A 27,016-nucleotide genomic window follows, 5' to 3' on the forward strand; every position below is an offset into this window, starting at 1 on the left:
TCCTTGGTAAATATCCAGGCTTTCAATTGGAACCCTGATAAAGCTATACTTATGCCAAAACTCATCTAGATATAAACAAGCTAACGGAAACACACACACACACACACACACCTGAAAACCAACTTCAAATACATTTCATATTAGAACAAATTGGGATTTTCTGCCCCTACTCTAATTAGGTGCAAAAAGAAAATAATATCTTCTTCAAGGAAGATAAAATCATAGAGAGCCTCTATGATTTCCTGTCCAAAATGTTCAACACTCAATAAAAATTACCAAAGAAAATACAAAAAGATCTAAGAGAAAAACAGAAAATAAAAACAGATTCTTAGGTGGTCCAGGTATTAGAGTTAAGAGACATAGACTTTAAAATATTTGTGATTAATATGTTTAAGAATGTAGAAGTAATGATGGAGATCTACCCAGAGAACTGAAGTAATCAAATGAATCATCTAAAATTGAAAAAAATACATAATAATGGAAAGAAAAAATCTATAGATGGGTTTAACAACAAAAGAAGAGAGGATTAAATAGCCGGAAAATAACTCAATTGAAAATATCAAGACTAAAGTACAGAGCATTAAAATATATAAAATCTAGAAAAGCGTCTTAGAACATGTGGGACATAATGAAAAGGACTAATATAAATGTGACCGAAGTTCTAGAAAGATAGAAGTGAGAATATGGTGAAGTAATATTTGAACATAATAAAAAAATTCTGAAGCTCACATAAAACTTTATACTCCACATTCAGAATGTGCTCAAACTTCAAACAAGATAAACACAAATAAAACTACACCTAGGCACATCAATATAAAATTGCTGAAATAAAAGGCAAGAGAAAAATCTTAAAGGCAGCTAGAGGAAAATGAACACATGTTCCCCTCAAATGAGCAACAATAAGATGACAGCTGAATTTCAAGAGGAAATAATGGAAGCCAGAAGACAACGGGATGACATCATTAAAGTGATGATAGAAAATAATTTCCAATCTAGAATTCTGCGCCCAGTAAACATACTATTCCAAAATAATGACAAAATAAAGAAATTTTCACATAAACAAAACAGAGTTCATAACCAGTAGACTATATTAAATAATAATAATAGTAATGATAATGATAATAATAAAAGAGATGCTTAAGGAGAAGGAAAAAATTCACAGGGAGAAACACAAGAATGTAAGAAGGAATAAAGAGCAATGGAAAGAGTAAAGATCTAAACAAATATTGAGTGCATTCAACAATGAAAAACATCTCTTATGAGTTTTATATACACATAGAAATAAAAGCACGACAAAAGAAACAAAAAACTAGAGAGACTAAATGATAAAGTATACTAAGATTCTAATTTGTAGTAAAAGTAGTAAGTATTCAAATTTATATAAGATTCTATTAAGTCAACATTACATGTGATAATATCCAGGGTAATCACTAAAACATACTGCAACGGATTTACAAACCTCAGGCTAATAATGGTGGAAAAATGAAATAATAAAAAAATTACTTGATGCATGAAAAGAATACAAGGCAAAAAAGAAAAAGAAACAGAATAGGTGGCAAACATAGAAAAAAAATGTTAAGATGGTACAATTAAACTCAACTCTATCAGTAATTTCATTAAATGTAGATAAACTGAATATCCATTTAAAAGTGTGAGACTGTCACAGCGTATTTAAAACAAAAACTAAAGCAAAACAAAATAAGCCTATGCTTATAAGATGTCCACCTTAAGTATAAGGATACAAGAAAGTTAAAAGTATGAAAAATAATCACCATGCTAATACTAAACCAAAGAAAGCTGGTGTAGTTATACTAATAGCAAATAAAGTAAACATTAAAGCAAGATATTACGATAAAAGGGTATATCTACCAGTGAGATATAACAACTTTGTATTAACCTATAAAGAAGGCAAAAACTGACAGATCGAAACGAGATATAGAAAAATCCGCAATCATACTGGGAGACTTTTAACTCAGCTACCTCAGTAAATGACAAAGTAGAGACATGCAAATCAATTTTTAAAAGAGAAAATTCAAACTATATAAATTAGCAAACTTTCTGTAATTGATGTATATAAAATATTGCACCTGGCAACTGAAAAACAATTTGTTTTCAATTCTCATATTTCATTTGTTCTCTGATTATGGTGGATTTAACCTAGAAATTTAGTGCTTTATTTTATAAAAAGATAACTAGACAATCCCTAAATATTTGAAAATTAAACAAGCAGTTCTAAATAATCATGAGTAAAATAATGTCACACTAGGGATTAGAAAGCATTTTACAAATGAAAATTAAAACATAACACAGCACAACTTGTGCAATGTAGCTAAAGGTAAATGCACACGGCTACATGCTCACAGATAAACTTATAATCTTAAACGCATGCTTAAATTCCTTAAAGGCTTAAAATTAATAAGCTTACAATTTATGCTCTCAAGAAGTTAAAAAAAACAGCAAATTTAATCTAAAGAAAATAGAAGGAAGTAAGTTAAGAACAGAGATTAATAAAACAAAAATATACAATAGAAAAAATCAACTAAGCTAAAAGTGGCTTCTTTGTAAAAGACTAATAACATTTAATACACATTAACAAAACTGTTCAAGAATAAAAGAGAAAAGGCATAAATTATCAATATCAGGGAACAGGGGGCCACCACTACAGGTGTTCTTAACTATTCCCAGAGATAACATTAATGAATCTCCAGACATAATGTTAAATAAAAGAAGCCAGACACAAAAAGCGCATGCCGTATGACATCATTTATCTAAAGTTTCGAAATAAGCAAAACTAATATATTGTGTTGAAAAGTCAAGATAGTGCCCACCTTTAGGGTTTATTGATTGGAAAGTCATATGAGTGGGATTTCCGGGGCACTGTTCTATTCTTGGTCCTTATACAAGTGTATTCATCTTGTGAAAATTCATTAACTTGCATGTGATTTGTGCAATTTTCCATGTGCATGCTATACTTCAACAAAATATTTCTTTTAAAATTAAGATAGCATTTTGAATGTAAAAACTGCTATAAAATTTATAAAATAGAATTAGACGACATGCATATAATCTTCAACCTATAGGTCATTTAATAAACCTTGGCAGTGTTTCACTCTAGGAATTTTGTACATCTTCAACTGTAGTCTTGCATGAGAAATACTGAGAGGATTTTCAAATCTACAGAAAAATGCATGCCTTTTTAAAAAGTGAAAACTAGGGATGGACAAAAAGAAGAATCATAATGTTTTCCAAAGGTTGAGGGAGAATGTTGATTCTGTTAGGTTGTCTGGATTTTATAGTCTTGCAAATTTTATGAAGCAAAAAAAAATGAAGAAAGTCTTTCTAAAAACACATGGAATGGAATTGCCTGTAATTACACAGAAATGTGTGAGAGAAGGAAGAGGTGGGAGAAGAGAAACTAAAACCATAATTCTCAGCATCTCTCTCCCACTTCCCAAGGGGTGACTTCCAACTCTGACGGGGAAGAATGTTCTCTGCACGTTTTTCTTATTTATCACCAAGAAAACTTCAGGAGAAGGGGAAGTTGTACCATAAGGAAGCAGCCCTTACACTAGCAATTCAAAAATACGGGGTGGTAATCCTACTACTCCTATTCAATAGACTATGTGACCCAGGAAAATTACTAATAACCACAAGTTTCGATTCTTTCACTTGAAAAATGGGGATAACGTTGCCTTCTTTAAAGAGTTTTTACGAGGGTCAATGCAGGTAACAGTAAAGTTTGATGAGCTAAGATTTGGGTTGCCTTATATTTACTTGCAACAGTAGGAATATCTCAGGTTTATCAGTTTAGCAACTTAGATTATTCAAGGCAACAGATGCTTAAAGAGGACCAGACACATAGAGCCGCTTTGCTAGGGGAACACACACAAGAGTGTACAAAGTTCCAACCTTAAGAACTCTGCTTGCTGACTGCACCTTCTGCATGTTAGAGGTTTCTTTCTCTCTCTCACTCTGTATATATATATACACGTTATTTTTTCTGTCCTCTTTTTAGCTTCCTGATGATAAGCGTTTCAATTTAAGGTTTTCTTTCCCGAGTTCACAAGTGTTTGAATGAAAGGGGCTCATATTTTTCTTAAGAATAAAACCAATAGACAAATATCAAAAATTCCTTTTTGTGTTACGTAGTTTCTTAACTGCAACTTAAAATCCCGTATCAGGATATGTAGTATATGGCCCATCCACATTTTTCCTCAGGAAACAAGATGCTTGCAGCCAATATTGATACAACAGCCATTAAACCAGTTTGTTTAATCAAACGACTTGTGTGTAATGCACACTTTCAATGGAATTACCTTGGATACAAGTGCCAATAACCACAGAATAACCAACTCCCTGAAGCATAAAGGAATCCTCTTGACTTATAATTATTTTCTGCACTAGGAAAATTACTATTTACCGAGATTTTTAACAAAGGATGTTTTTTCTGTTCCAAATTCTGTCAGGGTTTTTAAGAATCTGAAGTTTCACTGGCTGATCGCTAATCAGGATTGCATAAGTCTAGCCAACTTTCAAAACCAGCACTTTTGATGCAAATCCAATAGCTTTAGTCTTGTGTTTGAGTAATTCAGCTTCTTAAAAGTGAGGACCTCACACATTTAGTGCTTCTCCCTTCTTCCATACAAAGCTTGCGGCCACTGTCAGTTCCATCTGGTTAATGCCCATTGGACGGACTAGAAAATGCCATCTAGATTGCTTTTTCCAGTTTTCTGTTTGATTTTATTTTCTTTCTTCCTCTCTTTAAATGCATTCTAGTTGCTATTTGGGGGCATGCAATGCTGTTCTTGAGGAATAGGTTCAATACTGCTTAACAGAACTCAAATTGAAGATTGAAATTCCTATGGGCACCTTGACATTTATTTGAGTTGGAGACCATGGTTGTGGGGCCAATGGTTGTGGTGTGTGTGTATATGTGTGTGTATGTGTGTGTGTGTGTGTAGCCACCCATTTTAGCTATACCTTTTTTCCCAGGCTTGTCATTGTTTCCACATTTCCTCAAGGAAGCTTGATTCCCTTCCAATTGGTTTTGGCTTTGTACCTAGTGTGACTGGGTCTTATGTATGAAACCTGCAAATTTTTAAAAAATTCTGTGCAGATGTCAACCCCAGGAAAATATAATGAGATTTGTTATGGCAAAACAAATAAAAATGTCTGAAAGAATTTATTTCAAGAAGTACTTAGAGGCATTAAACTAACTTTTAGTAGAGACTTGAGTAGCCTTCTTTTTTTTTTTTTTTTAATTATTGGTGCCCTCAGCACACTAGGGTGCCTTTTTTTTTCTTTTTTCTGGTGAGGAAGATTGGCCCTGAGCTAACATCTGTTTCCATTCTTCCTCTTTTTTTGTTTTTTTTCCTCAAAGCCCCAGTTCATAGTTGTATAACCTAGATGTAAGTCATTCTAGTTCTTCTATGTTGGATGCCCCCAAAGCATGGCTTGACAAGCAGTGTGTAGGTCTGCACCCAGGATCCAAACCAGCAGACCCCAGGCTGCTTGAAGTAGAGTGCACGGACTCAACCACTCGGCCATGGGGCCAGCCCCAGGGGCTTCTTTTTTATTTTCTGTCTCAATATTCACAGAGAATTTTATCTGAATATAGGAGCTTTTATCTGCCTAAAGATGGACTGGGGTAACTACAGAGATGGGGGCAAGGGGGCTGAGCACATCAATTTAAAAAATATATATAATTTTGCAATTGGACATACTTAGCATTTTGTTTTTACGCCTTATGCTGTATCTGCCTCGCATAGAGTGATTCACATGAACCTTTTTATTTACACACATACACAGAGCTTACTCTCTCCCTCCCTCTCTCTCTCTCACATGCAAAAAGACAGAGACAGAGAGATAAAAGCACCCTTAGCTACAGTTGTCTCAAACTTGAACAACAGATAATATTGTAGTTGTTTGAATTATAAATCAGAAGAAGTAAAATAAATATAATGCACAGAGATAATTAACCAACTATTTTCTGGCTGTATTTAGCAAACAGTCAAGGAAGGCACATGGGTTTGGGAAGCATGAGGGGATGGGATCCTGGGGCAGAGGGACCACGAGGCAGAGCCTGAGAACAGACCATTGAGAGGACACTTCCTTCCGCTCTGTAGATGCCTTTTAATGTAAACACCACCCCTGTGAAGGCAGCTCTGTCTTGATTTTCTAAGGCCTAGTCCATATAGGCTCCTAAACAAGTAAGCAAAAGGAGAATTTAAAGCTAAAAGGTGTCTTCCAAATTGTCTTGTCCAGCCTGCTCATTGCACAGAGGTGCCTCGTGTTACGCAGAGTTTGCTCAGCCAGTAAGAGCAGGCTGAGGCCCAGGGCTTCCTTTGTCTGAGTCCATGCTCTCACCACTACCCACCACGCCATGGAGGGGAGTGTTGCGTGTGGAGTGTTGGGCTGTAGAGGGATAACAGAAGAGTGAGAGAGAGGCAGTGCAGGAAAGATTTCGGGTATTTCCTTGCATTTACTTTTTCAGAAAAAAAATCAATGAGCCTACCTCAGAAGACAACAATGGACGTTGCATAGGGGAAAAAAGGGAAAAAAGGAACAGCAGTATGAAGCCAACCAACTATAATGACATTTTGGTTAATGTTAAAAAGCTATGATGTTGCAAAGTGTTGTGTTTCCTTTTTGAAAAAGCAAACAAACAGGAATATTTGCTATAAACCAATGCACCCAGGAGATTATACTGAAATAATCCTGTGCTACTACCACAATGGGACAAAAGAAAAACCCATGCAGAAAGGAAAATGTTACCTTTAGGCTGATTTGTTGGTGTAGAGGTTGCAAAAAGCGCTTAGTGTCGTACCATGAGTCTCAGTTTCACTCGACTGCACAACAATAAACCATCCAGAAAGGGAAACCAAAACACTCCTGGGAGCATTTGGCTACCAGGGACATTTCTAATGATACAAATTGCATGAGGTCAGCAGCACTATCATGGGAAGAGGAAATCTTTGCTTATTAATGCCATATTCTAAAAACTTCAGCAACTTTTATAATTTTCCAAAATGCAAACACCTTGGGATGAAGAAAATACAAGTTCCACAAATACAAAATATTCCAGGCCTTACAGGAAAACTTCAACATTGCCACATCATCTGTGATGGCTTACTCCAAAAGGAAAGTCTATGTGATTATGGAATGATGTGTCTGGGCTCTCCCCTTCCATACAGCTTGTTGACCTGGTGTCCCAAGCATTGGACAGAAATGGAAAAGTGAATGTAGAGTGGAGACATCACTTCCACGTGAGGTGGGTGTGATGTGTGCAACACCACTGGTCACAGAGCTGCTGAAGGACCCACGTTCTCTCACATAGAGCGTGTAATGACCAACAGAGGCAGACCTTGTGGCTGACATTCTAGCCTATCCAAAGGATGAACCCAGAAAGACACTGGACTATGATGCTGAATTCTATTATTATTTAGGATCCATTGAATTAATTTTAAAAATGTACATCCTGTATCTATCAGACCTGCATTCAAATACTACTTCTGCCAAGTACAAGTTGCTGGAAAATGTGACTTCATTTCCTCTCATCTATGAAAATGAAAATAATACCACCTATTTCCTGTGACTGGGAGAAGTAAGAGATGGCCATACAATGCTTCTAATCCTAGCAAATGCAGTGAAGATGTCTGATTACCCTCCCTACACTTTCCTTGAATTTGTCAGGCATGAAGCCAAGACAAATACTTTTGTGTCACATAGACTTGTCCAATTTCCTTATCCCTCCATTCAAGTCAGACCTCACCCCCAGAGAGGGAGGAGGCAGCAGACACATTCAGTCTTCTCTACACCAAGGTTGGCCTCAGCATGAAATTCTCTTCATGAAAACAGCAGTCATCACGTTTGCTGGAATAAAGATGAGGTAATTATTGAACAATCTAAGCCACAGAAATGATTAAGGCGCTGGTGGCATTTACTTATGCAGAAAGATTAATAGAGTTAAACAATTGTAAGTTGGCCAAATGGTACGGAGGATAAAAAGCCATGAACAAATATTTAAAGGGCATAACGTAGCCAAGACTAGGCAGAAATTATTTACAGAAATTTCAAGAGATAAAATGAGGCATGTGGTAGAATAAAAAGACAGTAAGCAATGAGCTTCTGACTATTTTAAAGACCTGTTCAAAAGGGAGAAAATTGTTGGATTCTGCAGAAAGCAAACCATTGACCATCAAACATTCCAGAGTTCCCGAGAAAAAATATTGTATCATGTGGTAGCCACCAAACCAGTAGTTACGTATCACCCTGGAGAACTAACAAGAAGAGGTACCAGAACTCTGTCTACAAATTTATTCCTAAACGCAAATTGCCAGCACTTCACCATTTCTTATACCTCAGAAGCTCTTTGTCATTCTGAGACGAGATTTAAAAAAATTAAAAACATAAATGTAAAAAAGTTACCTTCATTCTGTCACCAGAGTTCATAATTATGTCTCTCTATATGATAGGTGCATACATAAGAGAACATATTAGCATTACTTGAAACCAAATACATCCATCAAAACATTCCACACACAGAAAATAAACTATGTCAAATGGCCCTTCCTATGTTTATGACTCATTCTTTCTATATAATGCTTGAACTTGAGTGATGTTTATCATTAAGCAACTTTACCAAATATTTAAATTTGACAATTATTATTGGCTATGGTAGTAATTAAAGAGTTTGAAAAAGAGTGATTATGTCACAAATCTAACATATTTGACTATAATGACAAAAAAATTAAATTATTAACTCTTAGAAAGACCATTCAAATTCTTCTCCCTATTTTGTAGAAACAAAGTCACTCAGACTCAATAGAAAAACATGTGATGAAAACAATATTCTTCCGAAGTAAGGAAACACAAGCATTGCCTTCTAATGGTACCTGAGTACCAACTGAATACTGGTAGTGTTTGGCAGGGCATCATGACACTTGATGGCAATAGGTAACACGTTAACATGCGCAATTAGGAATCCAGATACATCATAACTACGAAAAGATGATCACATGAAAGGTTTCAGAGGGGTAAACAATATGTTAAAGTATTTTGGTGCTAACTTTACTCACATTATAGTAAAAAATACAAATGTATTGTGAAAAGGTGAATTACAAATGCTGTACAAGTAGGATAAGGATTGAGAATAAACCCTCAGGTTTGACCACTTGCAGGTCATTGGTAACCTTGACGAGAGCAGCATATTGGTGGTGGAGATTTCTCTTTCTTTATTTATTTGCCAATAAAAGACGTTTAGTTTCATAGCTAGAGAGGAATGCATGATCAAGAGGAGGTTTGGTTTTTTTTTTTTGAGGAAGATTAGCCCTGAGCTAACTGCTGCCAATCCTCCTCTTTTTGCTGAGGAAGACTGACCCAGAGCTAACATCCGTGCCCATCTTCCTCTACTTTATATGTGGGATGCCTACCACAGCATGGCTTGCCAAGCGTGCCATGTCCACACCCGGGATCCGAACTGGCAAACCCTGAGCCACCGAAGCAGAACGTGTGAACTTAACCGCTGCACCACTGGGTCGGCCCCAGGGGATTATTTTATAAGATGGGCTATATTACAGTATATTTACATGCTGATGAGAATAATGCAGTAGGAAATGGAAATTAAATGACACAGAGGAGACAGGAAAGTTATTGAATTGATGTCCCTGAGTAGAAGAAAGCATCTGTTCCTCAATTTGAGGACACCTTGACTTTAGATAGGAGGACTAAGAGTTCGTCCCCAAATTCAGCAGCAAAAAGAGGAGGAAATGGATAGCTCTGCAGATAGGCTTGTAAAAGCGGTTGTGGAGTATGTGAACATTCATTTTTGATTATTACTATTTTCTCAGAGAAAACAGAAGAAAGGATATAGTTGAGAGTGAGGATGGGGAGGAGGTATAAGAGCTGAAAAGACAGAAGGTAAGAAATATCATCTAGTTAAGTGAAAACAGATATAAAAAACGTACCAAGGCCCACTTAACGTCAGTGACTAAGAATTTAAAGTGGGACCAACCCATGCCTATGCGTTTTTCTTCAGCCAAAATCAGCTGTGTAGGCACAGGCACAAAGTAGTAGTAGCTAACCAGTTAGTTTTACCACGTAAGTAAGGTAACAAGAAAAGAAGAGCCAGATAATATAAATCAATAAAATATCCAAGTGACATGTAACTAGATTTGTAGGCTGTCTCAGAGTTAAATATTCATCTGTGTGCAATTTCTATAAAGTGTATAATACAATTTAAAAACAACTCAGACTTGACTGCATTATGTTCTTTTAGCATCAGTAATAAGATCTAAGAACTCATTAGCAAAGGACTAGGAACCAATGCGTAATTCAAAAGCAGCATACAACACACAGCATTTAGATTTCTAACAGTCTGTAATTTTCTTGATTAATTTGTGACCCTATAATTTTAGTGGTTGGCTTCAGTTTATCATGCCCAATAAAGCCAATAAGGAACATAACCAATAAGGTATGTAATAAGAAATGTCTAAAATACGCAATTTAGGAATAATAATGAAAAATTAATGAAAGACTTAACATGAAATTCATTACATGCTAATGAAAGCACTCTAATCATTTTCAGAACTTCAGGTTAATGTTGCAATTCATTAAGGAGATAAGATCAACATGTGTCCCATCCAGACACTTGTTTGAAAAACAAAGCTACACTCCTGTGTCAAAAACGGCTTGGTAAAATACAGCACTTATTTTTTCTGTCTCTTCCCTCAAAGTCTACAAATGAGTCTCTACTTCCAGGCAAGCCTTCTTACATTCTCAATTTAAAAAAGTTAGTAATACACTATTACATTCATCCAATCGACAGATATATGTTTTGAGTTTCTACTCCACGCCCTGAAGTAATGTATCTTTCATCAATGACAAGCTCACAATGTCATGAAGACCTGAACAAGTAGAAAGTTGTAGGGAGAATAGAGAATTTAAGGATATACAGACTTGTTGAATTCTGGCTGTGTCACTTGCTAGGTGTAAGTCTTTTGGCAAAACACAAACTCTTCGAGCCTCAGTTTCCTATGTGTGAAATGGTGATAAATCTCAACCAGCTGAGATAATAAAATAAAATACATAGCAATTGAGAATTGGCACTGGTTAAGAGCAGAGTCTCTAGAGTCACCCTGCCAACCTGAGTGTTAATCCCAGTCCCATTCTTTAAAGGTATATGACCCTGCATAATCTAGCCAAACATTTTTGGTTTCAGATTCCTCATTTGATGGATAGATGGATGGGTAATATCAGTGTATTATCCACTAATGGATAATTTAGTGAACCAATGGATGGATAATATAGTGTACCCGCTATATCGGTTTGTTGTGAGGATTAAATAGTACTTAATGGTACAGTGCCTGACACAGACTGTCATACAGGTAGTTGTTAAACACATTAATAAGTACCCAGTCAATTATAGCCATTGCTATGTGTGCACTGACCTCAAGTGTCACTCTGTGCCACTGCTACTTGCGAATCCTGAAAAATACAGGATTTTTCATTCACTCAACAAGTATTTGTGGAGAGTTAGTTATATGCCAGGCACTTGCGAGATACTGACTTCTGAGCAGCTGTCCCCCATTGAGATACCGTATGGGTCCCTGTTAAACCTGATTTCAAAAAACTACCAAAGTATAGGGTGAAACACATAGTCTACAAAAAAGTATTTTACAAAATATAGCTTTTGAAGAGTCTTTTCCCAGAACAACAAAGTAGTAACTATCATAAAATGGCTTTAAAAACATGTCTAGATTCCCACTACCACTCCCTACTGCCATGCTCTCACCTCCAGGAAACAGTGAATGGTGACAAATTCTTGTGATCTGAGTTTCTCAAAATGAACATTGGAACCATTATAGAGAAAATTACTAAATTAGTTGTTTTCTAGTCATGTCAACACAGCATGATTGGCTTAAATTGCACTAATCCCCCTAAAATGGTCTGTTACGTGTTTGAGTTCAACACTATGTTTTTGTTTTTCTAGACTTTGAGTGCTAAAATGACAATATTTAAAACATCATATACAGATTGTATTAACTAAATATCATAGTCTTTTTTGGCTATAGTTTTTCAGCATTTGGGGAAAAATTAATATAAAGTATACCTAGAAAAAAATCTAGATTTCCAGAACTAAATGGATACATTAGATTGAAAAAGACTTCTTCTACCTTGCCATTTAAATTTCTGCCATTATTTTTAAGTTAAGCAAATAAAATGTAGAAGACATCATTTCACATTGAAGAGAGGGGAAGTTCACTTCTATTTAAAAATAATTTTCTTATAGTAACATTATATAGAATAAAATTATTAACAGAATAATAGAATTTGGGGGTGAAACATAGAAGAACTATACTAATAATTCTACTAATTTGAAATATAAAGTGAAACCTGTGATTGATAATGGTAACCTGGTGAGGGTCTAGGGGGAATTGGTGCTCCTGAAATCTTATATTAGGAAATGGCGAAAGATTTCTTCACCAGTTAATAGTACTATTTTCTCAATATATGTAAATGCAACTCAATCTATGAATGTAACTCAACCCAAAATAAACCATCAAACTTAACCTTACTTATATCTTACCTAACCCACTATCCTATCTTACACTTTAACTTGTTATACCACTTCTTAATTTATTGCACCACTGTGGTATTAACCATTTTCAGAAGCCTATGGCAAATGTGGAATGTTGACATCATAACAGTTGAGCCATATAAAAAATATAAAAGCAAACAAGGTCAACTTTTTTAAATCTCTAACACTGTTTTATTTACCAATTCAGTAATAGTCCCTTAAGATTTCTCACTTAGAAACCCTGCATTTGACAAAATAGCCCTTGTTTAAAAAATTAGACATTTCAATTTAGAAAATCTATAATTTTGCCTTACTTAATAGAACTAAGAAACAATAAAATTCTGATTATCAACAAGTTAGCAACAGATATTATCAAAAGATATATAGGAAGACTCCCATGAACATAGCCTTAGAAAATTAAAAATTAAATACACTTCCAAAAGCAAAGTAAGATGATCCTTTAGGGGGAAAATATTCTCGTTTTATTTTGACTTAAGGAGCCAAAATGAGCAGGTAGTCTTCATCCTTTCACATGGTAATGGCTCTGAAGCAGAAGGAACAGTGTTCTTTTGATTACTCCTAGCTGTTGATTATTTTCTGAAAGGGTGGACAGGTCTTTCTTTACATAGTACCTTGTAAGAAGAAAGACCACTTTTCTTAGGATAACTGATGGCTTTCACTGCCACACTGGAGCAAAGCAGCTTTGTTTAGATAGGTATACACACATCTCTGATTTTTATATTACAGAATAATCTTGAAAACAAATTTTTTAAGTAGCTCATTGTTCATTCCTTGTTTATTATGACATCCTGTAATTTATTCTAGGTAAAATGTGTTAATAAGAAACCCACACAACTATTGATTAAACATACATGACACACGATACCATGGCTCCTATGACAGTAGCCCAAAAATGTAGATTTCAAGAAGCAATTCCATTAGCCACACCAAAGATTTTGAAATGCTATTATCTTACAAACAATCAAGGTTCTTGTTTGCTTTAAAAACTCCTAATAAAAATTAACATTTTTAGGATGAAATGTTCATTATACATAATTGCATGCAGTTTCTATTTTACTTTTCATTTTTTAAGACTCCAAATAATAAAACTATTTGAAAATTGTTGATTTCCTTGTGCCTTCCTTTTTTTTAGCTAAGTTAACAGATATTTGAAATAGCTATATTCATAAATTAATTAGCCTTAAAGTGAGCTTGGTTATACCCTTGCATTCTTGAGAAAAACTCCCAAATACGTAATCACCTTTTAATTCCTTAAAAAAAGAATAAATTATAACTATATATTTAGGAAAAGCAAAAAGATATAAAAATATGAAAGCATATTTCTAAAATGGTCTAGTTAGAGCACAGTGGTTGAAGAAGAGTTTTTTTTTAGCTTTGGACCAGTTGACCTTCCTTATTCCACTTCAACTCAACGTCAATGATGAGTACCCAGGGCAGGGCAGACTGTCTATCAAGATTTGAGAGCCTATCAAAGTGCAGACAACAGACTTTGCTCCTAACCACCATCTACTGAACATGTGAGCCAGATTAATCATTATCTGGAATAAACAACAATTGTGAGGTATGAAATGCCACAGAAGAATTATTTTGACTTGTCTTCAATGAGGAAAGACCTCTCAGACAAGACGGCACTTTCTCCAAGCTTTAAGGAACGGAGAGAATTTCAACAGGTGAAGAGAGAAGACCGATGATTCCAGACAGAGCAAAGCACAAGCAAAAGCCCAGGGATTTGAACGTGTGGTGAATTTGGGGAACAATGGATGGCGTCTGGAGCCTACAGAGGTAGAAGAAAGTTGTGGGAGGTGAATCTGAAAAGGTGGGATAGAGTCATGGTGCCCACATGGCCACTAAAGGCCATCTTGCAAATTCCTGCCCTTTACAAGAGCAACCCCTCTGGTACAAAATCACCCTTCTCTGGAGGTGGGAGGTGATCAGAGTGGGGAGTAGGGCTACATCCAAAAGGGCGTAAGTAAATATAAGTCATACTCTTTACATTAAATTGATCACTACTTAAAGAAGCATTAAAAAGGAAAAAAACCCTATGTTTAAGAAATGTATATTACCCTTCCCCAAAATACAAAATGAGGAGCTATGCTTTATTTTATTTGCCAACATGTCAAATGTATTTGTATTTACACGTCTAAATGTGAACTTCAGCCAAAACGGACTGTGATACAAAACGACAGTGCACTTAGTTTCTACACCTCTTTTGCTTTTCCCAACAGGCTGAGATTTTCCCCACCTCAGGGACTTCACACCCACATGGCTCTTCAAACCTTTGCTCCCTTCTCAGACGTCAGCCCTCAGCCTGTAGCTCTCAGGGTGGCCCACCCTGACTACCAGATCTAATTAGGTCCCTCTCCCCACCACCTCGCCCCCACCATTCTCTACCTCCGTACCCTTTGCGCTTTATAGGACTTGGAGTTTCCTATTTCCTATTAGTTGGTTCTTTTCCGTATGCAATGACTTCCTATCCCATATTTGTAAGCTCCATGATGGAAGGGACTTCATCTGTTCTTCTACACATAATACCTGGAACAGGACTTGACATCTAAAGATCCAATAACTATTTGTCAAATTAGTGACATTCAAATATAAAGATATATAAAACTGTCACATCTAAAAGTTGTATCTTTAAATTAACAAATCAGATTTTTAAAATTTCCTTGGAGTAATTCCTATGCAAAGAGTGAGTTTTGGAGGAAAAGCTAAATATGCTTAAAAACATTTCCTAAAAGAGTGTTTAATTAATAATGAAATAATTATATATATGTATAGTTATATATAATATAAAATCATATAATTATATATCAATATATAATTTACATAATATAAAGTTTTAATATCTATTTTGGTTAAAATTAGTAATAATAATAAATTAATTCCTCTCTGATACTCAAGAGATACAGCTATTTTTTTCACTAAAGAACATATTTTTTATATATAATAAATATAAGGAGGACGAAAGAAAAGGTTCTGATGAAATTTCCTTCTAACCTATCTTCTTTTCCATTCTCCCATCAAGAATAAGGTAGCAAAAGTGACTTCAAATATATTTTTCTTACAGATCATTGAGGCATGGGCGTCATTTCAAACTCATGAATACCAAAAGAGCAGTCAGGGTTGAAAGGGGTGAAATAGGCTATCAGAGAGCTCAAATATCTTTCCATATCTGTAGAAAGGTATGTTCCCCCCTGCAAAATTCCCCCCTTAAAAAGAAGTGTAGAGCATACCCTTCCTCATTATCCAATATGCTACAGAACATTTCTTGTCCATATTTATAAAATAACCTACTTGTTTAAAGAATACACAACATGTTTTAATCATTGTTTACAATAAAATAATCTTATCTAGAAAAGAATATGGTTATTTACTTCAAGTAGATGGCAGATTTGGAGCTCTACCTGGTGAAAATTGTCTTAAAGAGATAGTCTGAAGAAATAAGGGGAGAAGCAAACACTTTAAGTCATGATAATGTGACGCTCCACGGAGCAACAACGTTTAAACATAATCGAGCTGGTCTTACAATACAAAGATTTGCTGGATAAGGCTCCAGGCTAAAGTGGAAAATTAAAATCCATTTTTTTAAAATAATTTCTACACTGGTCTGAAAATATCATTGCCTCCAAAGACTTCACCAAGAAGTTCCTCTTATATTTATATAATTTTATCTCCCCTAGAACATCCACTCATTTTTCTCAGATGTTTGCCTTTTACACTTGATCCTAAGAGCAAGTAATCTCCCACTTCTAATTGTGACAATGATCAATTATCCTTTTTAAATATTTAGCTTTAGCCTTTTTAAACAAGCATTAAAACTTTGGGTCATAAATCTGTAAATGTGTGGAACCCAGCCACATTCACATAGATACACATGGATAGCATATGCTTCTCTCCTCTGTCTTTGGAACAACAGGGTATTTAAAACAAATACAGCTGGGCACCGAGTTATAATGTGCTGGGCAAACATATACTCCTATTAACGTAAATATACTCGTCGATGTTTCCTGCCAAGCCCACTTAGTTATGAAAAGCAAGCAATCCCCATTTCTCCCACAGAACACCCCACATGCTCTCAAAACAACGGCCCTTAGCAACTGGATGTGGAGACAAGCAGGGAGATGAACAAAAGCCACGGGGCTCAGCCCCGCGAGTGAGTTGCCTTCTCAGATCCTGACATTCTAAAGGCAGCAAAGGAAGGTCATGCTGGGCACTAGTTGTTTCTCAAAAAACATGTATAGTAAGGCAACTATTCTAGTCGTCTGTACGTAATTACTGCCTGTTTTGCCTCGTGTAATTTGGGAGTCCTTGAATTTAAACGGACACATATTGGGGATGTATACTTGGCCAAACCAACAATTCGGACTCAGTCTTCCTCACCCTGCGCCCCTCCCCGGATCCCAGGATGTGACTGAAGGGCTTCAGAGGGCTCAATGGTGCCCGCTAAGCAGCTTTCTGGTAAATCTCTATTGAACTAGCCTTTACTTCACACACCCCTTCCACTCGTTTCCCTTACACCAGCCCCTGCTGAGGACGCGGTGGAGATCGCCACATTTCCCCAAGGTCTGGAAGCCCAGGAGGTTTCCGGGAGACCTGCGAGGCCAAGTGAGGCCAGACACACAGAAATTCCTAACGTCTCCAATCTGACTGGGAGCAATCAACGCCCCTGAGGTGTCGCGGGAAGGAAGACGTTTGCCCAGCGTTCTGGAGTCAGACTCTATCCCCCGGGGAAGCCCAGACCCTCAGAGTAGAAAGATTTTCTCAGGAACCCTGCCGGCGTGAGACTCGGAGAGCAAGAGGCAGCCGGCAAGGAGCGGGCCAACTTGCCGGCTCCTAGCGGGGTTGAGTTTTCAGTGGCTACAGGTTGCCTGGGAGCAGGTTTCCAGCTCCCGCGGGCGGAAGACGCTCGGAGCGCTCAAAAGGGAGATTTGGGGGGGTGGGGGGCGGGGGTGGTATTGAGAGACGAGGTTGGGGGGAGCCCGAAGAGGCCCCATGCGGGCAGGGAGACGGGAGAGATCCGAGGGCGCACCTCCCAACAGTGACCCACACAGACCTTGGCGCCGCAACCTGCGCTTCTTGAGGCCGAAGATGCGCACTTTGGAGAAGATATCCACCAGGTTGCCGTTGCAGAGCCCGCGGTTCTTGCTGGGGCTGCTCCGCCTCCTGCTGGCAGACGGCCGGTCCCAGTGCTGCTCCCGCGCCTGCCGCTTCTGGCGGATCAAGCCGCTAGCGATGGCCGCGGCCATGGTGGCCCCGCGAATGGGTCCGGGGGAGGGAGGGGACGGAGTGAACCGGAGCTGGGGGCACGGGAGAGGGAAGGGGCGGCGCAGACCGCGGCTTGTCCTCCGGGAGGCGGAAGGGGGGGAAACCAGAGGGGATGGGGAGAGGGGTGGGGCGCTCAGTCCCGACTAGGACCCATCGCCCTATCCGCGGAGTGCGGGGCCCGGCTCGCAGCTGCGCCCGGGGCGGCCGAGGTCGTGTCCGCCGCCGCCCGGCTGCGTCGGAGCCTGGAGCGGGGCTGGGGCTGCGGGCGCCACCGGTCACCGCCACTCGAGCTGTCTTCTTGTCCTGCTCGCCTCCCGGGCGGGGGGTAGAGCCAGCCGCTTTCTTCCAGGGCACGGGATGGAAGGCAAGTCCCGGCCGGATCTCGGCGCGTCCGTCCGTCCGTCCAGGGCGCGCTGGGTGGGCAGGTCTCAGCGCCGGGCTCCAGCTGCCCCCCGGCCGGTGCCGCCGCCGCCGCCGCCGCCGGCTCTGGGGTTCTGCCGGTGATTGTCAAGTGCTTTGGAAATCAGCATCTGGAGAGAGCAATCTTCTCCCCGGAGATCTCTAATCAAAGCGCTTCGTTCCCACTCCTCTACACCCCTTTCCCGTCTCCCTCCTATGTCTCTCTTCAGAAAGAAAACATGCATATATAATAATGATTGTTTTAAAATAGTAATAATAATAAAAAAAGAAAGCTAAAATGGATTGCAGGGGGTGGGGTGCCAAGAGGCTGAGCCAGGGCAGGTGGAACTGAAGGAATATCCGTGCGCTTTTTCTTAGATGAAACTCGCAGGGTTCCGAGGCTTCTGGGGCTTGGCTGGGGCTTCTGGATCTTACCGCGGCTCCTGGTCCACAGAAACTCTCAGCTGCGGTTGGAGGGCGAGGAGGTTTCCGCCCTCTCCGCTAATCCTTTCAGCACCGAAGCCCCACCACCGGGGAAGGAGGAGGGAAAGAAGGGAGCCTGGGAGGGAGGAGAGTGTGTCCTGGGGAGGGAGGCGCCTCCACTCCTCACCTAGTCCACCCAAACTTGCTGGACTCTCCCTTCTGCTGCCAGCAAGGGTAGGCTTGTCATTTTGAAACGGTAACACGGAGCAAAAAGGAGGGAGAGGGAGAAAGGGGAGAAGATGTGGTAATGTGGTATGAAAAGATCCCCTTCCCAAATTTGCTCTCTAGCACTTGGAGGAGACGACAGCGGCTGTAGTGCTACAGAACAGCAGCTGGATTAGCATAAACGCCCAAAGGAATACTGAAGAAGTCACTGCAGAGATACTAAGGGTGGGGGAGTTTGTCACGGTATTCCAGTGACAACAAAAAGCAGCCAGTCTGAGGGACACACCAGTTTGAGCTGCCTGCCTTTTTTGGCGTCCCTGGGTAGAGAAGCTCTGTCAGGGAGTAAAGCCATATGAACTGTGTCTGAAATTCAAATACAACAGCCGCTGGCTCCTCTCCTTGATTTCCTGTCTGTGTCCCATCAGTGCTCTGTCTTGGATAACTGAAAATACGAAGGTCCAAGTGGAAGAGAGCAAGTGGAGGGCACCCTAAGAAAGGAAGTTGGAGAAACATTTCATGCTTGGATGAATACAGTTGTGGTTTCTAGGCTACAGTCCCAGTGACAGAACCAAGTGTAGCTCTTGCTCCTAGCTTCTTACCTTTTCCTCTTCCCTTTATGCTGTTTTGCTTATCATTACAGGAAGGTAAAGAAAAGAACTACAAAAACTAGACTTCTCATAATCCAGTGTGAAGGATGGAGGAAAGAAGACTCATGTGGTAATCAAGAGAATCACTTCTCTGGTGACTGCTTTAGAGCTGGAAAGAGGAGAGGCACACTCTGCAAGCAGCCCTGGGAGCAGTTCTGAACCAACACACTTTCTTTGTCTCAGGAACAGGCAGTAAACTACTACAAAGATTTGCAACCAAGACAAGTGGGAGAAGTTCAGCCAAGGACTGATTACAGGGAGGCTAGACACCTTTTGCTCTACAAAACTGGATGAGCCTCTCCATGTAAGCAATTACTGCTCGACTGCTATTCATTGTATTTACTCCTTGTTTACTAACAAGTCTCCTTTGGGGAAGAGAATTTAAGCTAAAGAGAGTGTGTAGATTTGGGTCCAATGCAGATATCATTGGCTTTAGGATGTTGTATATCATATTTAACATTAAAGAACATACTCTCTAAGCTTATTTTCCCCAACTTCTCTATGTGCATCTACAAAATAATCACAATTATTAAAAGGAATATGCAGGAGTAATTTTCCCAGAAATTTGCAATCTCTAATCACCTATGAGACAGTAAAAGTGAGGAAAAGGGGTGAGTCAACTATTTTTTTTATCTCTACCTTTTTATTTTCTGTTTCATATGCCTTTGTTCTTACATTTACTAAGTGGTATTCATGTTGTGTTGCTATGCTCCTGCTTAAAAAGGGAAGACCATCTACAGAGATGGATACATCTAATAGAAGTCTATTAAAGTCTATCTTTTAAAAATTCACTGAAATAAGTCTTCTTGAACATAAAGATTGCTATTTCTGCCTTCCTTTATTGAAGAGAGGCCATTTGGACATTTCAGACATATAGAGCGGAATTTCCAAATGACTCTACAATTAAAGCAAACATATGTATCTAAAGCTTTTTGTAGGGAGTTTTTCAAAGAAGCAAAGTGTTAAGTATAGTGACCTCTTAAATCTAGTACAACTCCTCCAATTGACATAACCTAGTTTGCTTTGAAAGGTTTTTTTTTTTTTAATCCTTATGATATATTCCTACTGTATTAATTTGAACAAAGTGATATTAAGCTTCTTATCATTATAGCTGGGTTAATTATTTTGTTTCCAGGCATTTTCTTATACTGCAGTCTTTTCCTCATTTTCTTGGATTGGATAATCCGGGAGGTCGGTTTTTTGACTCCTTCAGATCCTCCCTTCATTGTTCAGCACCCTCCAGACAAGGCTGTGATTCAGCACCGTGGACAGGGATCCCGCCCCGGCCGCGGCTCTCAGAGCGGAAGCAAGTTCCCCTGAGTGTGAGCGCTGGCTGTGAGTCTCTGATACTCTCCTTCGTTAAAAGCAGCTTTCCACTCTTTTTTTTTTTTTTTCCAAGGAGGAAAAGAAATTAATCCTCACAGCTTCCACTGACGTTAATAACACACCCTGGAGCATAAAACCTTTCAACTTTTGGATAATAAAGAAATACTCCTTCTTTCCTGATGCATTCCGACTCCTGGCACAGCGCCTGCAACAGCAGACTCTTCAGTCTCAGGCGTCTATTCAGATTGCGAATTTCAAAAACCTTTAGCGGCCATTTCTATTATATGTGGTTTCCTGTTTTAAGGGAGCTTGGGGTGGGGGCAGCATTGGAATAATCAAGGTCTTTTGGCTTAATCCCTGCATTTTCCTTTTGCCTCACCCAAACGCTGTTTAGCTGTTTACAGATAGAGGTAAGCGAAAGAAAACGCAAGAGAGCCATCTGCTGTCTGAAGCTGTGATAAAAAGAGTGTGCAAAACCAGAGTGAAAACCCGTTCAGGGCAGTTGAATACAAATCCATACCTTGCTGTAACTCAGAAAATAATTTCTCACTCGTGAGAACTTCTTTGGAGTTGTAAATGTCACCTTTGACTTTATAAAAACAAAGAAAGAAGTGCTGCCCAGGTAGAGGGGCTCCTGACCAGCCAGTTAGGAGTCTGAACTCTGATTTGAATCTTGGTTCATTTCTTGACTCTGCCGCTTCCTGGCTATATAGGGATTTCCAGCAAGTTGCTTTAGTCTCTCTCAGCCTCAATTTTCTCATCTCTAAAATTGAGATGATAGTATAATCTCCTTTTCAAGCCTTGAGAGATTAAATTTAGTAGATGAACATAAAGATCCCGCTACAGTGTCTGACACAACCTAAGTGCTTAAAAATGACAGCTATTATTACTGTTATCTTCCAGATCACTCATTTCTATCTTGGAAATTCTTTGCCAATTTCCATGTTTCTTCAATATCAAAACATATGTATTCCTATGTATATTTTCTCACTTTATAAATAAAGGGATACACGACAAGATTTAAAATAATCAGGAACATAGAAAGTTCTTTTAAGTTTTGGAGAAAGAAGTCTGAGTTCCAACCTTGGTTTGTGAATGCAGATGCATAAATTTGTGAATTTGGCTCTGTACGCCCATTTCCCCACTTATTGAATACTGATAATGAAAACATTTCCCTCCCTCACAGAGATTAATATGTGTACTTATAAGAAACAATTCTAAAACTGTAAGGTCCCACACAAACACTAGTTCATTAGAAGATAACTATTCAACTACTTCCCTGTGCTTGCAGGTCTCCTGAAGATACCATGCTCCCTTTGGTCTCTGTGCTTTGCTATGTTGTTCCCTCTGCATAGAACATTTTTATTGTCCCTGGCCTATACTCCTCTTGGCAATATCAAACAGTGGCTAAAACTACAATTGGAGTAAGGCAAACATAGGCTTCACTGTATGTCCTTGAGCAACTCATTTAGCCCTTTCTAGGTCTCAGTGTCCTCTTCTGTAAAACTGTCATAATAATACAATAAATTATAAGGAAGATTAAATTAGAACAGGTATTAAAACACTTAAAGCAGTGCCTGCACAGTTGAAATTCAATACATAGTAGCTACTGGGTAATCACTTAACTCTTCATCACTCAGGTCCTCATTTACTCCATGACTAAGTCCTAGATTGATGTCTCTATGAAGATGTCAAATACGCATCTCAAACTTAACATGGCCAAGATTAAATTCTTGTTCTTCTTTCTCAAACCTATTGTTCTCCAGTCTTTCCCACCTCTGGAATGGCAACTCCATTGTTCTCATACCTCAGGCCAAAAACTTTGGCATCATATTAATCTCATTTCTTTCTTTAATACCCCATTGTAATTCCTCAGCAAAATCTATTTACTGTATCCTCAAAATGTATCTAAAATATAATCTCCACTGCTACCTACCACTGTCATCTTCTGGACTGTTACAAAAGCAACCTAAGTAGTCCCTTGGGTTCCATGCTTGCTATTCTTTGATATGCCCTCAACACTGGCCAAAGTGTTGAAGGTATAAATCAGATTATGTCACGTCCATGCTCAAAATCCTACACCTTAATAGAAACCAAAGTCCTCACAGTGCCTACAATGTCCCATAGGATTTGTCTCCCACTTCTGCCTTCATTTGTTATCTGACATAACCTCTACTTCTCTCCATTCACTGATTGCTGCTCCTCAAATCACCTGGCACGCTCCTATGGCAGGACTTTCATACTTGCTCTTCCATCTGACTGTCTCACCTCCTTCAACTCTTTGCTCACATATTATCTTCTCATTTGAGATCTTCTCTTACAAACCTATTTAAAATCACAACCCCAACACAGTAAACCCCTTCTTCCTTCCCTGCTTTATGGTTCTACATAGCATTTACAACTTTTAAAACTCTATATATTTTCCTTATTTATTTGGATTATCTTGCTCTTTTAAAACATAAGCCTATGAGGGAACATATTTTGTCTCATTTGTCTAGTGCCACATATCTAGTGCTTAAAATGGTGCCAGGCAGAGTGGTGCTCAATAAATATTTGTTTATTGACAGAATTAAGAAGTTGGATATATAGACAGACGCTAATGCCAAATAGAGGAAGAGAAAATTTTGCTTAGCCTAGTTTGTCAAGGATGAATTATCCCATGATGCTTGATCTCTTTAAGCACTAAGACATCCAAAATTCTATTTGGATTACACACAATCTCAACCCCATAAATAGGATATGCAGGGAGTACGTCAGCCTTTGCTTGATGACTTAGGCTCAACCTAATGTGACATGTAGTTTGAGTTCTGAACTCCAACAGCGATGCCCTCCAGGCTTACTGAAGGACGTGAGACTAATTCCACTAGAATAGGAGAAACAATACTACTGATCTTTGTAGCTTATCCCCCCACATCCTGTTTCCTTCCTTGTTTTGAGGTTGCCAATTGACAATACTCCCCTTTTCATATTTGTTACATCAAATCCATAATAAATAGGAAACTAGATGAACATATTTGTTAGAATTATCTATAAAGATAAAAGTCAATGAAGTCTAAGGGAGGAGAATATATAAACAAGAAACAACCTTATTGATACTGATTTCATTATTAAAGGAGCCTTTTTTCCCTTGTCTTCTGAGGTTTTGTTATGTTCTAGGCGATTTTGTTGCATCAATTGCTTAAGTTTTGAATACATAAGTTTTTTAATGGTTTACTGAAAAAAACGTACATAATTTTTGTGTTTATTTCAACTTCAAATAAACAAAAAAGTCTAAAGAATGTACGTTGTGACATTGATGTCTATGTTAAATGCTATCACTTCTTATTTTTCACAAAGTAATAATCTGCCTATTTTCTTTCATTTCTGCCATTGCCATAGCCACTATTTCAATGTAACCAAATTCATCAGGTCTAAGAAACCATTGCTTTTAAGACGCATCATTATTTTAAACGTGCAATGGAAAGGAAAAAAACTTTTTGTATTTTATATTTTAAAAAATTTTATTAAACTATGTCATGCTATAGATGATAAGATGTATACCAATTTCAGAGATGTTTACTCAAAAAATGTTTTTGCATCTTAGAATCAGTGAACTATGCTATAATGGGACTATGTAAGTCTACAATAGGGAGTTGTACCCTTATTAACCCTGTTGTACTCTGTATTTCATTTAGATATGGCACATCTTTTGGTGAAAAAAGATTTCAAGTGCTCAGAGCATCCGTGTTCTGCAACATCTTTAATTTTGTTGTTGCTGTTGCTGTTGTTTTTTGGTGAAGAAGATTAGCCCTGAGCTAACATCTGTGCCAATCTTCCTCTGTTTGATGCAGGATGCTGCCACAGAGTGGCTTGATGAGCGGTGCTAGGTCCATGCCCAGGATCCGGACCTGCGAACCCCTGCCCCAAAGCAGAGCGTGCAAACTTAACCACTACGCCACCAGGCGGCCTCTTGTTGTCATCTTAGTTCCTTTATCTCTCAGAGGCTCTGAATTGGAAGTTAAGTAGGGTAGAAACAGGTACTCCTCAAATATTTCCTGCTTACTTATTTGATTATCTCCATACAATGAGTGACTCACTCCATTTTGTCAAGTGGTTTCCTTTGTGAGTCAATCACTTTTGAACATTTTAAACATCTAAATTAAGGATAAAACCTGAGGGCCCAACATTTTTCGTAAATAAATTATTCTAGACTATATTGGGGTGAGGTTGAATAGAGTTAAAAAGGACATATTGGCATTTATGTTTTTATTTTTTGTTCTGGATAAACGGGTTCTATTTGAAAATGTATGAGACAATTCCGGGAATGCAGTCAATATTGATGTCCCTTTTCACTTTTTACTCTTTTGGAAGAACATCAAAAAGTAATATTAAGTAAGATGCACTTGGGACAAATTTTCAGCAGTTAATTAAGTTTGAACACCTATATATTCATTACAGTTCAAGTTCAAAATTATATTTTATCTTTTTCTGTGATAGTATTATTGACCTTTATTTTATATTCAAAAGATAATCTAAATGAATGTTAAAGTATTTTAAATTAGATTTTCAAGAAGTAAGTGATTGCATTAATGTTTTTCTTTTCTCCCCAAATCCCCCCAGTACATAGCTGTATATTTTAGTTGTGGGTCCTTCTAGTTGTGGCATGTGGGACGCCGCGTCAATATGGCCTAATGAGCAGTGCCATGTCCCTGCCCAGGATCTGAACCGTGGGTTGCCGAAGCAGAGCACGCAAACTTAACCACTCAGCCACAGGGCCGGTCCTGCATTAATATTATAACAGTCTTGTTGATTAATTTTGCTAGATATATTTATTTCTGGTAGGCAACAGATTTCCATCTAATAAAAAGAAAATCTGGAAGGATTTTTATTGTTGCTTAATATTTTGATTCAATAAAGAAAAAGTGGAAACTATTGGTACCAAAAACTTGTGAACATTCTGCCCTATAGAACCAATACCAGATTGATACTAGCAGATGGCTTAGCTTTTCAAATCTAGTGTATTTTTTTAATCTGGCTAATATGTTGGAAAAATATTTTGTTGGCTTCCAGCCTTCTATATTAAAATGAAACCAAAATGTGCATAGCATTCATTTCAGAGCTGTGGATATTGACTTATCTTTCCTTACCCTACATCGGTAGTGGGAGATGATAATAACTTGAATTTTAATGATATAGCAGTGAATTGGTTTTTTAAAAAGAGTATTGAAAAACTCAACAGAAAAAATACTGCTCAATTTCTAAATATATTTGAGAAATATTTATTTATAATCTCAATGCAAAGATTCTGTGGGCACATATGATACAGTCTTGTTTATATTTAACATTGTAACCAGTTTCTATTCAATGATTATTAGAATGGTCACTTTCATAGCAAGTAATTGTTCTAGATTGATTATGTTCTTTGTATTTAGTATATATGGATTAAACACATATATAAACATGTGCACATACCTGTGCACATGTGCACACACATCTGTGCACATGTGCACACACACATTCAAATACACATGCATTCACACACGCACACATGTGCACCAAAACACACAAGCGAATCCCTGACTCTGGCAAAGATAATTGCAAAGTGTTAGTGATTTTCAGAAAAAAGTGACTTGCGAACTCCTATTCCAGACTCTTCGAAAGCTATTTTCATTGCCACCTTAAGAGTGTAGGCAATATCTCTCTAAATTCACTTTTGAAATTTTTTCCGATAATGGTTAACTGGAAATTAGGAATAAATTAGAGTACAGATTTCAGTCATAATTCTTTCAACATAAATTGAGACTATGCCTCTCTCAACTTATAAAACACCTAAATAATATTTGTATAATAGTCTGCGAAGAGCTTTTACATTTATTGAAGTGTGTGTCATGATCTCCATTTAATAGGAGAGAAAGTTAAGCCCCAGAGATGTTAAATGATTCCTATGTTTACATTGCTAGCAAGTGGAGGAACCAGAACTTAAGCTCATGCTTTTTCTACCGAGCTCTGTCTATCCAGCAGTTCAGCTGTTTGAAATGCAGCTCTCTATCATAGCGCCAAATCTGGAATGGGGATTCTTATATGGGATTCAAGGACTCTCAGGAGTTTCGTGGATAGATTTAGGATTATCTGTGATTCCCCCTGAAATTTATAC

The 27,016-nt window shown here is 38.1% G+C and overlaps 1 protein-coding gene across 3 annotated transcripts in view; it reads right to left on the bottom strand.

The window, feature by feature from the left end:
- The window catches only part of FGF14 (fibroblast growth factor 14), a 591,564-nt gene that overhangs the window by 152,597 nt on the left and 411,951 nt on the right, over positions 1-27,016 (bottom strand). The window contains exon 1 of one of the 3 annotated variants that reach the window (XM_070579236.1): positions 17,652-18,804. The exons of the other annotated variants lie outside the window; for them this stretch is intronic. Within the exon in view, the coding sequence (XP_070435337.1) occupies positions 17,652-17,844 (193 nt within the window). The 5' untranslated portion in view covers positions 17,845-18,804. Of the gene's footprint in view, positions 1-17,651; positions 18,805-27,016 lie in introns of those variants that run through there. 3 annotated transcript variants of the gene reach the window in all.

This window comes from Equus przewalskii, chromosome 16 (assembly GCF_037783145.1).
Source record: "Equus przewalskii isolate Varuska chromosome 16, EquPr2, whole genome shotgun sequence".
In the NCBI taxonomy this organism is placed as follows: Eukaryota; Metazoa; Chordata; class Mammalia; order Perissodactyla; family Equidae; genus Equus; species Equus przewalskii.